This window comes from Panthera pardus, unplaced genomic scaffold (genome assembly GCF_024362965.1).
Source record: "Panthera pardus isolate Hobbes unplaced genomic scaffold, ASM2436296v1 HiC_scaffold_21, whole genome shotgun sequence".
Lineage (NCBI taxonomy): Eukaryota > Metazoa > Chordata > Mammalia > Carnivora > Felidae > Panthera > Panthera pardus.
In genome coordinates, this window is record NW_026526777.1 from 69,547,383 (window position 1) to 69,563,116 (window position 15,734).

The 15,734-nt window shown below is 63.2% G+C and overlaps 1 protein-coding gene and 1 long non-coding RNA gene across 3 annotated transcripts in view; both read right to left on the reverse strand.

Moving 5' to 3' along the window:
- The window catches only part of CAPN2 (calpain 2), a 38,305-nt gene that overhangs the window by 9,636 nt on the left and 12,935 nt on the right, over positions 1-15,734 (reverse strand). For both annotated transcript variants that reach the window (XM_053909470.1, XM_053909471.1), the window contains exons 3-12: positions 11,118-11,236; positions 9,754-9,887; positions 8,839-9,007; positions 7,738-7,821; positions 5,947-6,032; positions 5,336-5,410; positions 4,730-4,890; positions 3,062-3,231; positions 1,787-1,798; positions 341-552 (exon numbers count right to left, since the gene is read on the reverse strand). In XM_053909470.1, coding sequence (XP_053765445.1) covers positions 341-552; positions 1,787-1,798; positions 3,062-3,231; positions 4,730-4,890; positions 5,336-5,410; positions 5,947-6,032; positions 7,738-7,821; positions 8,839-9,007; positions 9,754-9,887; positions 11,118-11,236 — 1,222 coding nt within the window. The remainder of the gene's footprint in view (positions 1-340; positions 553-1,786; positions 1,799-3,061; positions 3,232-4,729; positions 4,891-5,335; positions 5,411-5,946; positions 6,033-7,737; positions 7,822-8,838; positions 9,008-9,753; positions 9,888-11,117; positions 11,237-15,734) is intronic.
- LOC128778878 (uncharacterized) lies at positions 9,894-11,082 on the reverse strand. The gene is made up of 4 exons (XR_008424729.1): positions 11,064-11,082; positions 10,925-10,964; positions 10,626-10,884; positions 9,894-10,505 (listed from the first exon to the last, which is right to left on the reverse strand). It is a non-coding gene; the product is annotated as an uncharacterized LOC128778878 (long non-coding RNA).

Here is a 15,734-nt window from a genome sequence, read left to right on the forward strand (position 1 = left end):
TCGAGGGCCGCTGGACGGAAAGGATTATACGGTGCGGCCCGGCTTCTCCCCGTGAGGTGCCCGGGTTCAGCCGTCCAACCCGTGTCGTTACGGCGAATGTGACAGCCCGCTCTTCCGGAGACGCAGCTGCCACGGCAGATTCTGCGCGAGGCTCCACAGCCGCCCTTTCTAACCGCGAATACCCCGCGTGACTCATTTCTTTGCTCGCCGGAATGTAACGCTGAGGTCCTTCCAGCTGCGCCCTGGAAGCGGGCGGGTGTCGCGGAGCAGAAACCCGGAGGGAGGACGCCGCGCTCCAGGGGACGGGGATGGGGACGGGGAGGAGGGCAGGAGCACCTACTGGTAGTCGGCCTTCTTCTCGGAAAAGACCCGGACGCAGAAGTCCCCGTCCTTGTTGGGCTCGAAGGTGGACGGCACCAGGATGTACTCCCCAGGCGGCAGCTTGAACCGGTTCAGCACCTCCCGCAGGTTGATGAAGGTGTCGGACCGCTCCCTCGCCCGGTGCGTCAGGAAGAAGTTTCTGCTGAGGTGGATGTTAGTCTGTCCAGTCATCTGAGGGACAAACAGAAACAGAGGGGAGTAGACGGCAGAGAGAGCCCCAAATCCGCATTGTTTTCGCTCGCGGAGAAGGCGACGGTGCCCGTCGTTCCAGATCAAACGCAAACTTCCCGCCCACGAGAACAGGTGCCCACGGAGGGGCTCAGGGCACGTGCGGCGGGGCTCCCGCGTGCACCCAGCTCTGCAGAGACCCCATCTGCACACGGAGGGGCTCGGCCGTGAGGCCCCCCGCAGGAGTCGGATCAGTGCTGTGTGGTGTGTGACACGTGAACAAAAGTCGGGACGGGGCCGGGCCAGGAAGGCAGGTGTGGTTGGGCTGGCCGCCGCGAGGCCGGAACTCACCAGAGGGATCCGGAGAAGCCCAGCTTGCCCCCGACGGCACTGCCCGGCCCGACAGTGTGGACCACTGGGGTGGAGGGGGGCACGCCGCGTGGCCACTGGATCAGCCGCGGCCTTTATGGACCCACACGGCTGCTGTACTTTCCACCAGTCCTGCTAATGCCAGCTGTGAGCCTACTACGCGCTCTCACGCCATTCACCTCATCGCTATGGTCCCTCCAGGTGGGTGGTGGACCAAGTTTTATTGAAAAAGAAACGGAGAGGGACGCCTGGGGGGCTCAGTCGGTTAAGCGTCCGACTTCGGCTCAGGTCGTGATCTCACTGTGCATGAATTCGAGCCCCGCGTCGGGCTCTGTGCTGACAGCTCAGAGCCTGGAGCCTGCTCGGGACTCTGTGCCTCCCTCTCTCTCTGCTTCCCCTGCTCATGCTCTCTTTTTCAGAAATAAATAATAAAACATTTAAAACATTTAAAAAAAAAAAAGAAAAAGAAACTGAGGTCCAGAGAGGACCCCATAACTTGTTTGAGGTCACACGGCCTGCAAATGGCAGGGCTGGGGAGTGGATCCAGGCCCCTGGGCTCCCACATCATCTTAGGCACAGTCCTGGGGCTCACCTTTCCCTTCAGGCTTGTTTTAGGGGGAACTGCAGGCCTCCGCGGAGAGCCTCCTGCGTCCCAGACCACACGTCGTACACCCAGAGCTGACCCGTGCCCCGCAGGGACTCCCCAGAGACCTGGCCCTGAGCTCGGCCCAGCAGGCCCTGGGACCTGAGCAACCTCCCCAGGGTGCCCCCAGCCACCAGCCCTGCCCAGGCCTCCCGGGACCCCCCAGGCCAGCAGTCGGGGCCTCGTGCCTGGTGGTGAACACGAGCCAGCGTCTCCCAGACGTACCTCCTCCGGCACCTGCAGGCACAAAGGAGAGCACACTTCAGATTCCCGGAAGCTGTACGAGGTCACCCCCGTGATGGGCCGAGGCCCCCCGTCCCCTGCAGCTCTAGCAACGTGAAGTGACTCAGCACGGTAATTATTTTCCAAGGGGCCCCAACCGTTCCCACACGGAGGACAAACCTCGTGACCCAGCAACAATGTGGCCGAGCCCTTAGCGCCATTGCTAATTTATGGAGCATAAAACCGGGGCACGGAGCCGTGAAACGCCTGGCTGAGGTCTCCCCGCCCCCAACTCGAGGGTGCCCGCCGGGCTGGGAGCCAGCAGGCGTCACACCCAGCCCGTGTGTCCTTGGGCAAGTCAGCTCCCTCTGTTGCCAAAGTTTCCTTGTCTCTAAAGGGGACCAAGTGACCCCCGTGCTCCCCAGCTCCAGAGCCCAGGACCGGCTTTGCACCCCCATGAGGCGGGGGGTGGGCTCCGTGTCACGTCCCGTTGGCATTTTCTCTGGGGTCGCTTTGTCCCAGAATGGAAGTCCTCAGCTCCCGTTTCAGAGGCCGAGGGGCTCAGAGTTCATGTGCACGCCTGCAACGACGGCAGGTGACCCAGTCTACAGGCGGGGTCCTGTTACGGGCGCCACGTTGCCAGCGATGAGTGAGCGTCTGACCTATGACCTCTACCAGCGGCATGCTGCCCTCCCCACCACGGCGGTTTCCCTGAATGTGGGGACCGCCCCTCCTCATCCGAGCGGCTCTGGGCCGTGCTGCAGGGAGGAGTGGGGTGGGCATGGTGGGAGGCAGAGCCGGGCCTTGCTTTGACTTGGTTGGAAATGAAGCCCCTGCGGGCAGCACAGAGCTCGCGTTCCCGGTCCTGAGCTGGTCCCAGCCGGACGCTGGAGCGGTTCCTGCCCCAGGTGTCCCCTGTGGGGGCTCTGTTCTAGGCCTGGAGGTCGGCGGGCCAAGCAGAGCACCAGGCCTAGTTGGCGGGGGGTGTCTCAGAAGAGGCGGGAGGCCTCTAAAAAGAGTAGACTGTCCCCAAAGCGGCTGTGGGGCCTAGGCAAGCCCTAGGCACCTCCGGGGACACGGACCAGCTGCAGGGACCTCGGGGCGTCTCCTTGCGCCGGCCCGGCCCGGCCGCCACGTCTCGCACACAGAGTTTTGCTGTAAAAGCCCTGCTTTCCCTGGCCCGGCCTCCTGGCGGGGCCCCGGGGCCCACCGTGCCCGTGGGGAGGGCCGTCCCCCGAGGCTGAGAGCAGGGAAGGGGGCGGCCCGTGCTGCCCCCACCTCATAGATGCCGAAGCCGATGGTGTGCATGTCCTCCCCCATCTTCCTCTGTCGCCGCCGGTGCTTCTGGATGAGGCCCACCAGGAAGGTGCACCCGCTCTCGCCGTCCTCCTGGTCCTCGTCCTCCTCCTCCAGCTTGATCAGGTACTGAGGGTTCATCCAGAACGTGTCTGCGGCCAGAGAGGGGCCGGGTCACTGAGGACTCGGGGCCGCCCCTGCCCCCGCAGGTGCGCACGGGGAGGGGGAGGGAGCCGCATAAAGACGGGTGGGCAGGTGGGCGGGTGCTGGGGGGCTATGGAGAGAGCCGGCCGGCACTTGCCTGGGGACCACGGGGACCCACGTCAGAAACTCCCTCGCACGGTTCTCTCACCCGCCCTCAGGCTGGCTCGTCTTTGTCACTCGGGAACAGGGCGTTAGGGCTGAGCCCCTGCGGCCCCTGTCCCGCCCCAGGCCCAGCTGGCCGGGCTGGGGCGCTGTGGGGCACACGCTCCCGCACGCCCTCTGTGAACCCCGAGGGAGGAACATCCTGTGCACAATTCCTGCCTCTTCTTCTGTGTCCCGTTGTCCACCCCAGGGTGTGTCTGCCCCTCCCCCCGCCCCCCAGTTCCAAAGTCCACTTATGGAAGGCCTGGAGACTCGTTCACGTCTGAGAACAACTCCCCTTGCCCACCTAACAGGATAAACTCTTTGTTGGGGAAATAAAGGCATCATCTGGTGCAGGGGTCAGCAAACTACAGCTCGGAGGGCCCCTGGCCGCCTGTTTTTATAAATAAAGCTTTATGACAACACGGCCATGTTGTTGAAGGCCTGGCGCCCTTCGGGTGACAGCGGCGGAGCTGACGGAAAAGCGGTAGAAACTGACGCTCACCAAGCCCCAGATGTTTCCCATCTGGCCCCTGAGAGATTTGCCGGCCCCGCATCCAGTGAGCGGCTTGTCAGGGGCAGACGGCCTCCCCAGCACCTCTGGAACCGCCACTTGGTGGCTGGAGGCTGGAGGGGAAGGACTGAAAGCACCAGAAATCGAGGTCCCACCACCTGTCCGTGGCCCGGGATGCCACGGGAGCCCAGTCTCCCCATCATGGAGAATCGGCACACGACCATCACGTGGCCTCCACGGTCAGACTGCCTGCGTCACGTCCCCGTGAGGGGTACCGTGAGGCCACTTAACCTCTCCAAGCGGCGGTCCCCTCGTCTTGAAGATGAAGAGGACAGCAGTGTGCCTGCCGTGGAGGCTCGTGAAGACGGACGGGGTCAAATGCACATACACCACTTGGGACGGTCCCCAGGCCCGATGTGTCATATCACACCGACTCAATTTCTGCGGCTCGGGGGGAGGGGAGCCCCGGGCCACAAGGCAGAAGGTCGGGGGTCAACGAGGGAGGGACCGGGGACCCCGTCTGAGCCGGGCCCGAGTGCGCAAGAGGGCTGCGGGCGACGGTTGGGGCCCGGGTGTGCAGCGGCCCCGTGGGCGAGGTCCCTGCAGGGCGGGGCTGCCTGGGCTTCACGTGGACGAAGTGGCCCGTGGGCCTGAGCTGGGACCACGCTCGGCCTCACGGGGTGTGGTGGGGGCCACGGCCCAGGGGAACCTAGGGCTGGGGAGGCCGCGTGTGGGGTGTGGCCGGGCAGGGGCCAGGTGAGCGCAGACGAGGGCCCGGCGGGCGGCCTTACTCGGGTAGTTCCTGCAGCCTCCCGCGGTGGAGCCCCGCCTCCAGGTCCCGTCCACCTTGGTGAGCTTCCACTTCTTGTAGGACTCACTGGTGAGGGTGTCGGGGGTCAGGTTGCAAATCTCCAGGCGAGAATAGTGCCTCAGAAAGTCACCGAACGACATCCTGGCGGAGGCAGGGCGAGGGCGCCCCGGTCACGGGAGGGCACGCTGCCGAACCCTGACCTTCCGCCCGAGGCCAGCCCAGGAGCCGGTGAGGGCCGGCAGAGCGGCCAGCAGGCGCGGATTCCAGCTCTTTCCCGCTGGGCCGCGTTGGGCACTGCCCACCGGTGAACCCGCGGGCCCAGCCCTGCTCTCGAAAGGCCTGGTTCTCGAGTGTGGGGACAACTCAGAACTGGTTGGGAGAACGGCCCCGTCCTTCTGGGTTTCTGTCGGGATCTGGACACGCCTGCAGGACTCCCTCCTGCTTTCTGAGGGGTTGTGCCACCCCCTTGTTGAGAGGGACGAATGGTTCCTTTCGGTGAATTTGAAACGATGGGAGCAGATCCCACAGCCCCCGTCTCCCTAATGTCCCACTACAGCCCACCAGCAGACCCCTCCAGCAAGCTTACCAGAACTCTCCGTCTTCGTGCCGTCTGGTCAGCCTCTCCCTCACCTCTGGGTCGACGCTGTTCCAGTTGGGGCAGCTGGAAAACCATGTGATGGGAGGGCGTTAGCACCAGTGCCGGCGAGGATGTGTCCCCAGGACCCCAGTGGAGGCCCTGGGGACACACTCGAGGGCCAGGAGCCGCAGGGACAGAGGGGGTGAGGCCAGATGTCGCCCTGGACGGTGGTGGGAAGAAGACAGCCAATCCGGGGGGAGACGGGGCGGCATTGGCAGCCAGGACCAGACAGCCCCGTTTTAACGGGAACAGAAAATCCAAGGTGTCGCTGACCTGCAGGCACCTGGCCTGACCTGGCCGCAGCCCCGCTGTGGCGCCTGCCCGGGAAACTGTGTTCTCCCCTCCGGGGCCCGCCAGCGGGGACGCTGAGCCAGGGAGGCGTGGACCTCGAGCTCACGGCAGGAGCGCCGGCTTGGACGAGGGCGCCAGACCGCTGGGATGTGCTGGTGGCCCCTAGAGGGGCACCTGCCTGAGGGTGCACGGCCCTGTGACCCCGGGGCCCTGCTCCTGCACAGCCGCCTGCCTCCGGCCTCCCCCTGCCCGCAGCCTCCTCTCCTCACTTGTCATTCCACCGGCCCGTCCACTCCACCTCTCCCCAGGGGTTTCGGATGCGGATCAGCTTCTGCAGGCTCCCCCCACTCTCTACCTGCAGACGGGGCACAGGGAGGGGCAGGGGGGACACTGAGCTCCAGCCGGGCCTGGACGCGCTCGGGCCCAAGGCCCCTTCTCCACGAGCCAGGAGGGGTGGGGTCCATGTTACAAGGGGGTCAGAAAAGGGAGAAGGGCTGGACCCCAGATCCCTCCAGGGGCCGGCTGTGGGAGGACCCGGGTCTTTGACCCCGAACCTCAGCTTCACTGTGCTGTGGTCTCGGGAGCCCCCGGCGCCTCCCGACCTGTCGCAGAAACAAGGTGCTGAGAAGCAGGTGCGCCGCCTGGATCTCCAGTGAATCCCGGGGTGGGGGTGGGGGGGCGGTGTTTCTACAAAGGGTGTTTTGTAGCAGCTGGGAACACGTAACATGAACCCTGTGTCAGATGCCGCTGCCGGGTGGATGTTTATTTTCGTTGGCGTGGGAACGGAGATGGCATTACGTGACAGAGTGTCCTCACTCGTGGGAGGTGGCCGTGGAAGTATTCGGGGGCAAAGCGTGATGGCGTCTGACACTTCCTTCCATGCGGCTCGGAAAGCAGCACAGGGAGGGAGGACGTGTGCAGAACCCTAGGTGTCGAGTCTGGGGAAACCGCACTGGGGCGGGCGTCACACTGTTCTTGCAACTTTTCCACAGACTTGAGCTTTTTCAAAATAAAACAACGGATGCGTGGGGGGTGGTGGATGGAGAATAGAATAAAAGTCCCGGGTTTAAAAGAAACGGAGCCCCGGACAAGTCAGACGACATGGGGTTTGTACGTGGCAGTGGGGCTGTCCTGTTTCTAGTGACGCTGCGTGGGCAGATGGGGACTGCGGGCAGACGGGGACCCGGGCAGGGGGGGCCCGCAGGCAGACGCGGGACCACGGGCAGCGGGCGGTCAGTGGGCAGACGGGGACCGTGGGCAGACGGGGACCCGGGCAGGGGGGGCCCGTGGGCAGATGGGGGACCATGGGCAGCGGGGGTCGGCGGGCAGACGGGGACCACGGGCAGATGGGGACCCGGGCAGTGGGGGCCACGGGCAGACGGGGGACCGTGGGCAGCGGGGGTCGGCGGGCAGACGGGGACCACGGGCAGATGGGGACCCGGGCAGTGGGGGCCACGGGCAGATGGGGGACCGTGGGCAGCGGGGGTCGGCGGGCAGACGGGGACCACGGGCAGATGGGGACCCGGGCAGTGGGGGCCACGGGCAGACGGGGGACCGTGGGCAGCGGGGGTCAGTGGGCAGACGGGGACTGTGGGCAGACGGGGGTCGGTGGGCAGACGGGGACCACGGGCAGGGGCACAGCCCTATGGTGTGTGTCATCACGGCCTCCAGCTTGGGGTTACGGAGGGGTGGGGGTTTAGGAGAAGTTGCCCAGGCCGCTGGCCAGAGGCCGTCCAATCTGAACAGGAAGTTGGGCGCTAACATTGTTGTGAGGTCAGACGCAAAAGCACTCTGAAGGGTCTACACCACTCTGCGCGTGCAGTAGCCGGTCCCAGGGGGCAAAGTGAGTCTAAACAAGCACAGCGGGAGGGCGGGACCCGGCCGAGAGGGGACACCAGCCGGCCGCCCCGCCCAGGCTCCCTCGGCTTCAGGGATCTGAGGCCTGGCGGCTGGGCCGCGGGAATGAGGCCGCCCCCCCTCCTCCTGGTGACCACCCGCCCAGCCAAGCCAACCGCTGCGTCAGGGACACGATGTCCCCCCAAAAACCCCAGCCGCCTCACCTCCTCCGCCCCGGTGACTGAGTACGCGTGCCCCTTCACCAGCTTCTGGAAGGTGATGGCCTCCGAGTCCGCCATGCTGGTGATCTGGAGACAGGGGAGGAATCAGGTGAACGCAGCGGCCTCGCCCTCACCCCTGCTCCCTCCAGTCCCTCCACCAAACCCCCGGCCCCCGGGCCTGGGGGAGGACAACCTCCCGGCTGCCCGTGGACGGAGCAGGCCTGGGGAGCCCAGCGGAGGGGCGCTCACAGCCCTCTGCAGGGGGCACGGGAGAGGGCACGCCCTCAGGGTGCTGGAGGCCCTGGTGGCCCAGCCCGCTGCTCCCAGGAGGACAGCTGTTTGCAGTGGCTGCTGATGTGCCCTGTTGTGTTAGCACCTCCTCAGCCCCCCAACCTCAACCACTGGGCGGAAGGGGGGCTGCTGTGTTGGTGATTAGGCAGAGGGGCCGAGAGGAGGGTCTTCTGCCCCAACACGGTGTGCGGGCGAAGTCAGGGTCCTTTCCACTTGGTGCAGCTCCGCAGACGCCTCCCTCCCCCGCCCCCCTGCCCCCCCTCCCCCGGCTGGATGGGGAGACGCCTGATTCACGAACCGCTTAGTGAGGCCAATTAGGTCTTCAAATTTGCTGGGTAGGAGTTTGTTTTCTAGCAAGTTGCCCAGAGACTTGGGCCCCGAGAGTGGGGGCTTCTCACGTCTGTCCCCGCAGGGAACAAGCCCGCGGCAGCACCGGGCTCCAGAGTGGGCTCGGCCTGGAAGAGGCCTGGGGACGGGACGCAGGGCGACCCTGCCTTCCTCTGGGGGGCCGTGCGGCAAGGCCGCCATGAGATGTCCCCCCCGATGCCTCCTGCAGCACCCCCCCCAGGCCCCTGGGCCCCAAGGCAGCGCAGGGGAGGCTGCGGGGGGCAGGAGTCTGGACATGGTCCGGCCCCTGAGACCTGCCGAGGGGTGGGGGCCTCGGGGAACCTGTGGTCCAGGCTGGCCACGCCCTCGCCCACCAGCGGCCCGCAGACAGCCTGGCGGTGGCCACCCATCCAGGTGATGCGCACGCCGTGCTGAAGGGGCTGGGCTCCCAACGGCCAGAGCAGGCAGGGAGGGGCCCGGACTCACGTCGATGGAGCAGCCCAGGAGGGAGCCTTTCTGCAGAGCCTTCTGGATGATCTTGAACAGGTTGGGAGGGGCCTTCCTCAGCTCGTACCACTCGGCGATGCCCCCGGTGAAGTCCTCGAAGCCCTCCGTGGTGGCGCCGCCCGAGAGCGCCTCATAGCAGCCGTTGACCCTGCGGGGAGACGGAAGCCGCTGCCCCTGTGTCCCCGGCTGCCCCAGGCCTCCCTTGCGGGCAGCTCCAGGGACCCTCCGCTCGGATTCCCCCCCACGTGGCCGCCCGAAAATCTCCTAGAACCTCGGGGGTAGAAGGTCCGACCTCCCACACGGACTGTCTGTCTGTCCTGACGGCGAGGACAGCCTGCTCAGGGGCTGTTGGGCATCTACAGCTCAACACAGGCCACAGGGCAGTGACGAGAGCACCTCTACACGCAGAGCGCCCCACGCTGCACCTGACGGCCCTGTGGTGGCCCGCGGCTTCTGGCTGCGCCGTCTGGACCCGCGACTGAAAAGCGGTTCTCCCAGCCGGCCGTGGGGACCCCGGCCCTCCTCCCCACAGGGGCCGCAGGGGACGGGTCCCTCGTCCGTGGACTCCGCACCCTTGTGTCCTGCCTGCGGCGGGTACACACCGGCAGAAACCGTGCTGCCCCGGGCTGATGAAAATGTGACATGACCCGGCAGTGACCCGCGAGGGAAGCGGGTCCTTCCCGAGCCAGTCCTGGGCGCCACAGCCCGTCCCAGCGCACAGCGTCGGGAAGGGCCATCACCGTCGGGTATCGGGGCGCGGTGTGGCCGGCAGCCCGCGAGCCCAGTTCTGGCCAAAGCGGTCCTTGTGTAGAACGCGACTCCTGCTCGAGGTGGTCCTTGAACACCACCTGCTCTCCCCAGAAGCCGGGGCGGTCGGGGGGCAGGGTTGCTCACTTGGCGTAGGCCTTCTCCAGCAGGGCGCTCCAGAACTCGCTGCCCTCTGCCGAGTGCACGAACAGCAGCTCCCCGTCCTTGGTGGGCAGCCTGTCGTCCACGACCACGTCCACCCACTCGCCGTACTGCCAGAACTGCGGGCGCACAGACACGGGGGTGCTGGAGGGGGTGCTGGGGGGGCCAGCAGGGGACCCCGGGCCTCGGCGGCCCCTCGGCACAGGCTCCGCCAGCCCATCCCGGGAGGCGGGTCCTCGCTGAGGAACAGAGGGCATGGCCCACGTCCTTCCCTCTGAGCCCGCTCCCCCCCCCCCATTCTTCCCCACCTCGTGCTCTCCTTCACCAGCATCGAAGGAGCACGCCAAGCAGCACCTCGCCATTGTGTCCCTTTACTAGAACTTGGGGATTCCTTCCTGAGCACCCTGCTTTACCTCCCTCCACAGAAGTCCCTAGAGGTTCCCTGCTGCTATCCTCTCTGGGTCCCTGTCAGGGGCAGGCCAGGGAGTTCCTGCAGTCTCTCAAAGTCCTTTGTAGAACAGCGTGTCCTAGGAGTCGCCAAACACTGGGGTCTGATAAACTTGACCAAGCCAGGGGATCTGTTCCAGCGTCCAGGACCTGTTCCTAGCCCCCAGCACTTGTCCTTAGACACCAGGACCCATTCCTGGCCCCCAGCACCTGCCCTTAGCCCCCAGGACCTGTCCTTAGTCCCTAGGATCCATTCCTGTCCCCCAGCACCTGTCCTTAGCCCCCAGGACCTGTCCTTGGCCCCCAGCACCTGCCCTTAGCCCCTAGGACCTGCCATTAGTCCTTAGGACCCATTCCTGGCCCCCAGCACCTGTCCTTAGTCCCCAGGACCCATTCCTGGCCCCCAGGACCTGTCTTTAGTCCCCAGCACTGTCCTTAGCCCCCAGGACCTGTCCTTAGTCCCTAGGACCCATTCCTGGCCCCCAGCACCTGTCCTTAGCCCCCAGGACCCATTCCTGGCCCCCAGCACCTGTCCTTAGCCCCCAGGACCCATTCCTGGCCCCCAGGACCTGTCCTTAGTCCCCAGGACCTGTCCTTAGCCCCCAGCACCTGCCCTTAGCTCCCAGGACCTGCCATTAGTCCTTAGGACCCATTCCTGGCCCCCAGGACCTGTCCTTAGTCCCCAGCACCCATTCCTGGCCCCCAGCACCTGTCCTTAGCCCCCAGGACCCATTCCTGGCCCCCAGCACCTGTCCTTAGCTCCCAGGACCCATTCCTGGCCCCCAGGACTGTCCTTAGTCCCCAGGACTGTCCTTAGCCCCCCAGGACCTGTCCTTAGTCCCCAGCACTGTCCTTAGCCCCCAGCACCTGCTGAGAGAACCTTGAGCCACCTGCTAAGTCACCTGGAAGTGGAAGATCCCAGCATAGTTTTCCTGGAAACTCTGGTTTAGGGGGACAACTCGGGCCAGGATCTCTTCGTTCAAGGTGAGGGAAGCGATGGCCGCCAGCAGCCAGCAGTCACCTGTGAACACAGCACAGAGCTCCAAGCGGGGGGTCTCAGTACCAGGAGGACATCAGACACCATGTGCCCCCTCTGGGAGCTTGAAGCCAAGGACGGGCTGGTGTGGACAGTCCCCACTGAGGGGCAGTTTGGAGGGGGAAGCCCTCCCAGCCCGGCCCCCCGCCCCGGCCCCCTCTGGTGTGAGGACGCAGACGCTTGTGGGAGCGCGGGACTCACCGCTGGGCTTGGGCAGCAGAGGACAGGGTAGAGGGGGGAGACAGAGGGACGGGGTCGGGTGGGGAGGCGGGGCTGGCAGGTCGTGAGTGGGGCAGGTGTGGGTGCCTGGCTGAAGTGGGCGCGGGGGCCGAGGGCACATGGCAGTCACTTCTGGGGCGTGGGAGGGCACCGTGCGGGACACAAGAGTGGGGACGGTGGGACGGGCCCCTCCCGTGGCCCACGGGTGACCGAGGCATCACGGGAGCACATGCGCGAGCTGCCACACACCCGGCACCCATGGCAGGTGCTCGGCACACAAGCACCGCGACCGTCCTATGTGGTCGGCTGTGACAGTGCGTGGTGGGGGCTCACATTCTCCCCCCAAAGGCCGCGGCCGGCTGACCCTCCTCCTACAGGCGTGGGCGCGCTCCTGCCCCCTCCCAGGACAGTGACAGGAGCAGCCTGGGGGGGGGGGGGGTCCGGGCTGGACAGTGACAGGAGCAGCCCGTCGAGAATGCTCCCTGACAGTTCTTCGACGAGACTCTCCCGCTGGCGCTCGGAAGTGACAGCGTGCCAGCGGCTCTGCAGGGAGTGTCCACCACCAACGGGAGGCAAATGCATCCTCTTGCTCCTTCGGCTGGGGGTGTGGGGGTGCTGGGGACCTCGTGGTCACCACTCTCCTCCTGGGAGCCCGCGTCCCTCTGAGACTCCAGCTGCCCTGCACGCTCAGTCTGCGAGGTGTTGGCAGTGCAGACCCTGCCCCGATTCCAGGAGGCGGCCCGGCTGAGGGGGTCGGCTCGGGAAACGTGCCTTGACCTTCACTGGTGTGTCGGCGAGAGTGGACAGGTGCCCCGTGAGTCTGCTCGGTGACGTACAGTCCGCTGCTGCTGTGGGACGGGCAGTCCGAGAACCAGGCCAACTCGGAGGAAGAGGGGCCGGGGATGGAAAGTCCTGCCAGCAGCCCTGCAGACCCTGGATCAAGCCGTACCTGCAGCCCGACCTGCCTTGGACTTTCCTGGCACATGAGTTGATCACCCCCGTTTCCCTGAGCACCAGGGCAGCTGAGACCCTCCTATGTGCCGGCCACTCCCCAGGAGCCGCAGGGCCATTGCCACATCTGTGGAAGCCTGGACGTGCCTGTGACTCTCACTCTTCTTGAGAGAGCGTGAGATTTTCTGGGACTCTCCGCGGTGCTTGAATTGGGTCTGTTGACACGTGGAGGCAGACAGGCTCGTGGACAGCAGGGGCCCACGTGTGGGGAGCCCAGGGACCGAAGCCAGAGCTCCCACATTTCCTGCACAGCCCCCTCGAGTCCCTGAGCCCCCTTAGACAAGCCGCCGGGTCTGTGGGACTGGGGACTCAGGGTGGCCACCGGGCCCCGAGGGGCAGGGCCGCTCAGAGGTCCCGGCTGACGGCGCTCTGTTCTGGGACGTGACTGGGTGCGGGGAGGACTAGCTCCAGGTGACCGTGCTGCCTTTTGGTGTCTGTAGCCTGACATCTAGGTCAGTGCTGACCGCACACCCAGCTCAGATTACCGCTCGCCACCAGATCCGAAGGCTCTTGCCACATCCCGGGAATCAGTGGCCGTGTTCCGTGGCTTCCGGTTTTCTTTCTCCAGGTCTCCCCTGGCCACCCGGGGGGGGGGGAGCAAGGCCCCAGTGCCCCCTGCCCTCTGGAGACAGCGCTCTTATGCCGGGCTATTCCGATGTAGCTGGTCTCCTCCGGAAGGGCGTGTCAACCCAGAGTGTTTTCTGGACGGCAGACCTGCGGCTTTGAGAGGTCGACTTCCTTGCTTCAGGTCACACGTCTGGAAGGTCCCAGAAGATCCCACAAGGGGCAGAGAGGCTCCCCTTCCAGCTCAGGCTCTTAACAGCAGTGAGCAGCGAGCGCAGTCAGCATTCTGGATCAGTGCAGTTTACGGAGAACTCGCTGCACCGTTTCTGTGTAAGTCTTACGGGGCGATTACCCACGTTAGCGTCACCTTTGGGGGATGAAAAACCGAAGCTCGGGGGCCTGTATACCAGACAGCCAGCCGGTCTCGGAAGCAAATCCTCTAAATCAAATCCCAGGTTTTGTTTAAAACCCGAGCCTTGCCAGAGATTTCTTTTGGTTAAGAGGGTCTGATTCCTTTAATGCAGCAGAGACCACAATAGAAATACCCAACCGCAGCCTAAACTTAAGACTATGGGGTAACAAGCCAGCAGCTCCCTGAAATCCTACATCGTATCTTAACACCTGACACCATGCGCCCGTGAGATCCTGAAACGCGTCGCCTGCCCGCTGCAGCGTAAGTCACGGAGGCCACGGGACGGTGGCCTGTCATGGCACCCTGCAGACAACAGCACCAGGAGCACAGCAAACAGGAGGAAACAGGTCAGAGCATTTCACAGCCGAAGACCCGAAACGCCTCTCATCAGGGGCCCCACTAGGGGACCCACGTGGGACCGGGACAGCGGAGTGGCCATCCAAAACATAAAAATCAAGTTCTAGCTCATCTTGTCACAGGAATAAATTCTAAATGAAATAATGTTCACATTGTAAGTATGTATTCTAATACGTTATTGACGTAGTTGATATGTCAATATGGTAAATCGAGCCATTTGTTTTAAGGTTTATTTATTTTTGAGAGAGACAGAGAGAGACAGAGCGTGAGAGGCGGAGGGGCAGAGAGAGAAGGAGTCACAGAATCCGAAGCAGGCTCCAGGCTCCGCGCTGTCAGCACAGAGCCCGACGCGGGGCTCGAACTCACGAACTGTGAATCATGACCTGAGCTGAAGTCGATGCTCAACCGACTGAGCCACCCAGGCACCCAAACGAGCCATTTGTTTTATTTATATATTTATTGCCTATGTATTTATACCATATATTTAAAAAAAAAATTTTAACATTTGTTCATTTTTGAGTGAGACAGAGCGTAAGCGGGGAGGGGCAGAGAGAGAGGGAGACACAGAATCTGAAGCAGGCTCCAGGCTCTGACTGCCAGCACAGAGCCCGACATGGGGCTCGAACTCACGAACCTCGAGATCATGACCTGAGCTGAAGTAAGATGCTCAACCAACTGAACCACCCAGGCGCCCCTACAAATACGATATTTTTATAAATCCATGGACATTCTGGAAAAGACAACAGGAGAATTCCAGTGAAGACATGTTATCGACTTGTAACCTGGAAGCCATAAGCTTTTTTCTTTAAAGAGTTTTTTATTTTTTTAAGTAATCTCCACCTCCAACGTGGGGCTTGGACTCATGAACAAGAGCCATGCGCTCCAACAGAGCCAGCAGGCGCCCCTGAAGCCATAAACTTTTTATATGACACATTTAACGACGCTAAAGTAAAAAGAAAAAAGTCTACATGGTAAAAATATCATGATCAAGTCAAACTAAGAAAGTAACAAGCAAAAATATCTATTATTCAGATCCCAGACGAGACGTTATATAGAAAGATTTCTAGGGGCGCCTGGGTGGCTCAGTCGGTTGGGCGTCCGACTTTGGCTCAGGTCACAATCTCGCGGTATGTGGGTTCGAGCCCCGCGTCGGGCTCTGGGCTGACTGCTCGGAGCCTGGAGCCTGTTTCGGATTCTGTGTCTCCCTCTCTCTCTGACCCTCCCCCGTTCATGCTCTGTCTCTCTCTGTCTCAAAAATAAATAAATGTTAAAAAAAAAAAAAAAGAAAGCTTTCTAGTAAATGATGAAATGAAAGCTCCATAGAAAAATGGACAAAGATACAAGCAGTTGACGGAGAAAGGAAAAACCAGTGTCTCGGCCATATTCAGGGCGCCTGGCCGGCTCAGTTGGTGGAGCAGTGGCTGTTCATTTTGGGGTCGTGAGTTCGAGCCCCACACTGGGCACAGAGATCATTTAAAAAAATTTAAAAACCCCAAATGTTGAAGGGTGCTCCCGTCACTCGTCATAAAAGAAATATAAAGGGAAGTTCCCCTGAACCACTTCCACCTGTCAGATCGCACAGTAAGGTCCTGTGGTCCCGGAGGGCCCGGGGGAGACCCACTCGCGCCTGTCCATGAGCAGTCACACCACGTGGAGTGCGTGCCCCCGAAATCCCAGGTGCACGGAAATCCCACTGTCCACGGACACGCTCACGTGAACCAAGGACGGTGATAAGTCATTTCCTAGAGTCCTGGTCATCCGTCCACAGAGTGGAGCGACGATGTTCTCTGGGGACACGGACCAGCCTCCGAGAGGTCGCGTAAACCAGAGCAGGGCACAGAACATGCGTAGGACACGCCAGGAAAGGGAAAAAGACAGGTGGGAGAGAAGGTGGGGAGCGCCGTGGGTCCCTCTGTAAGT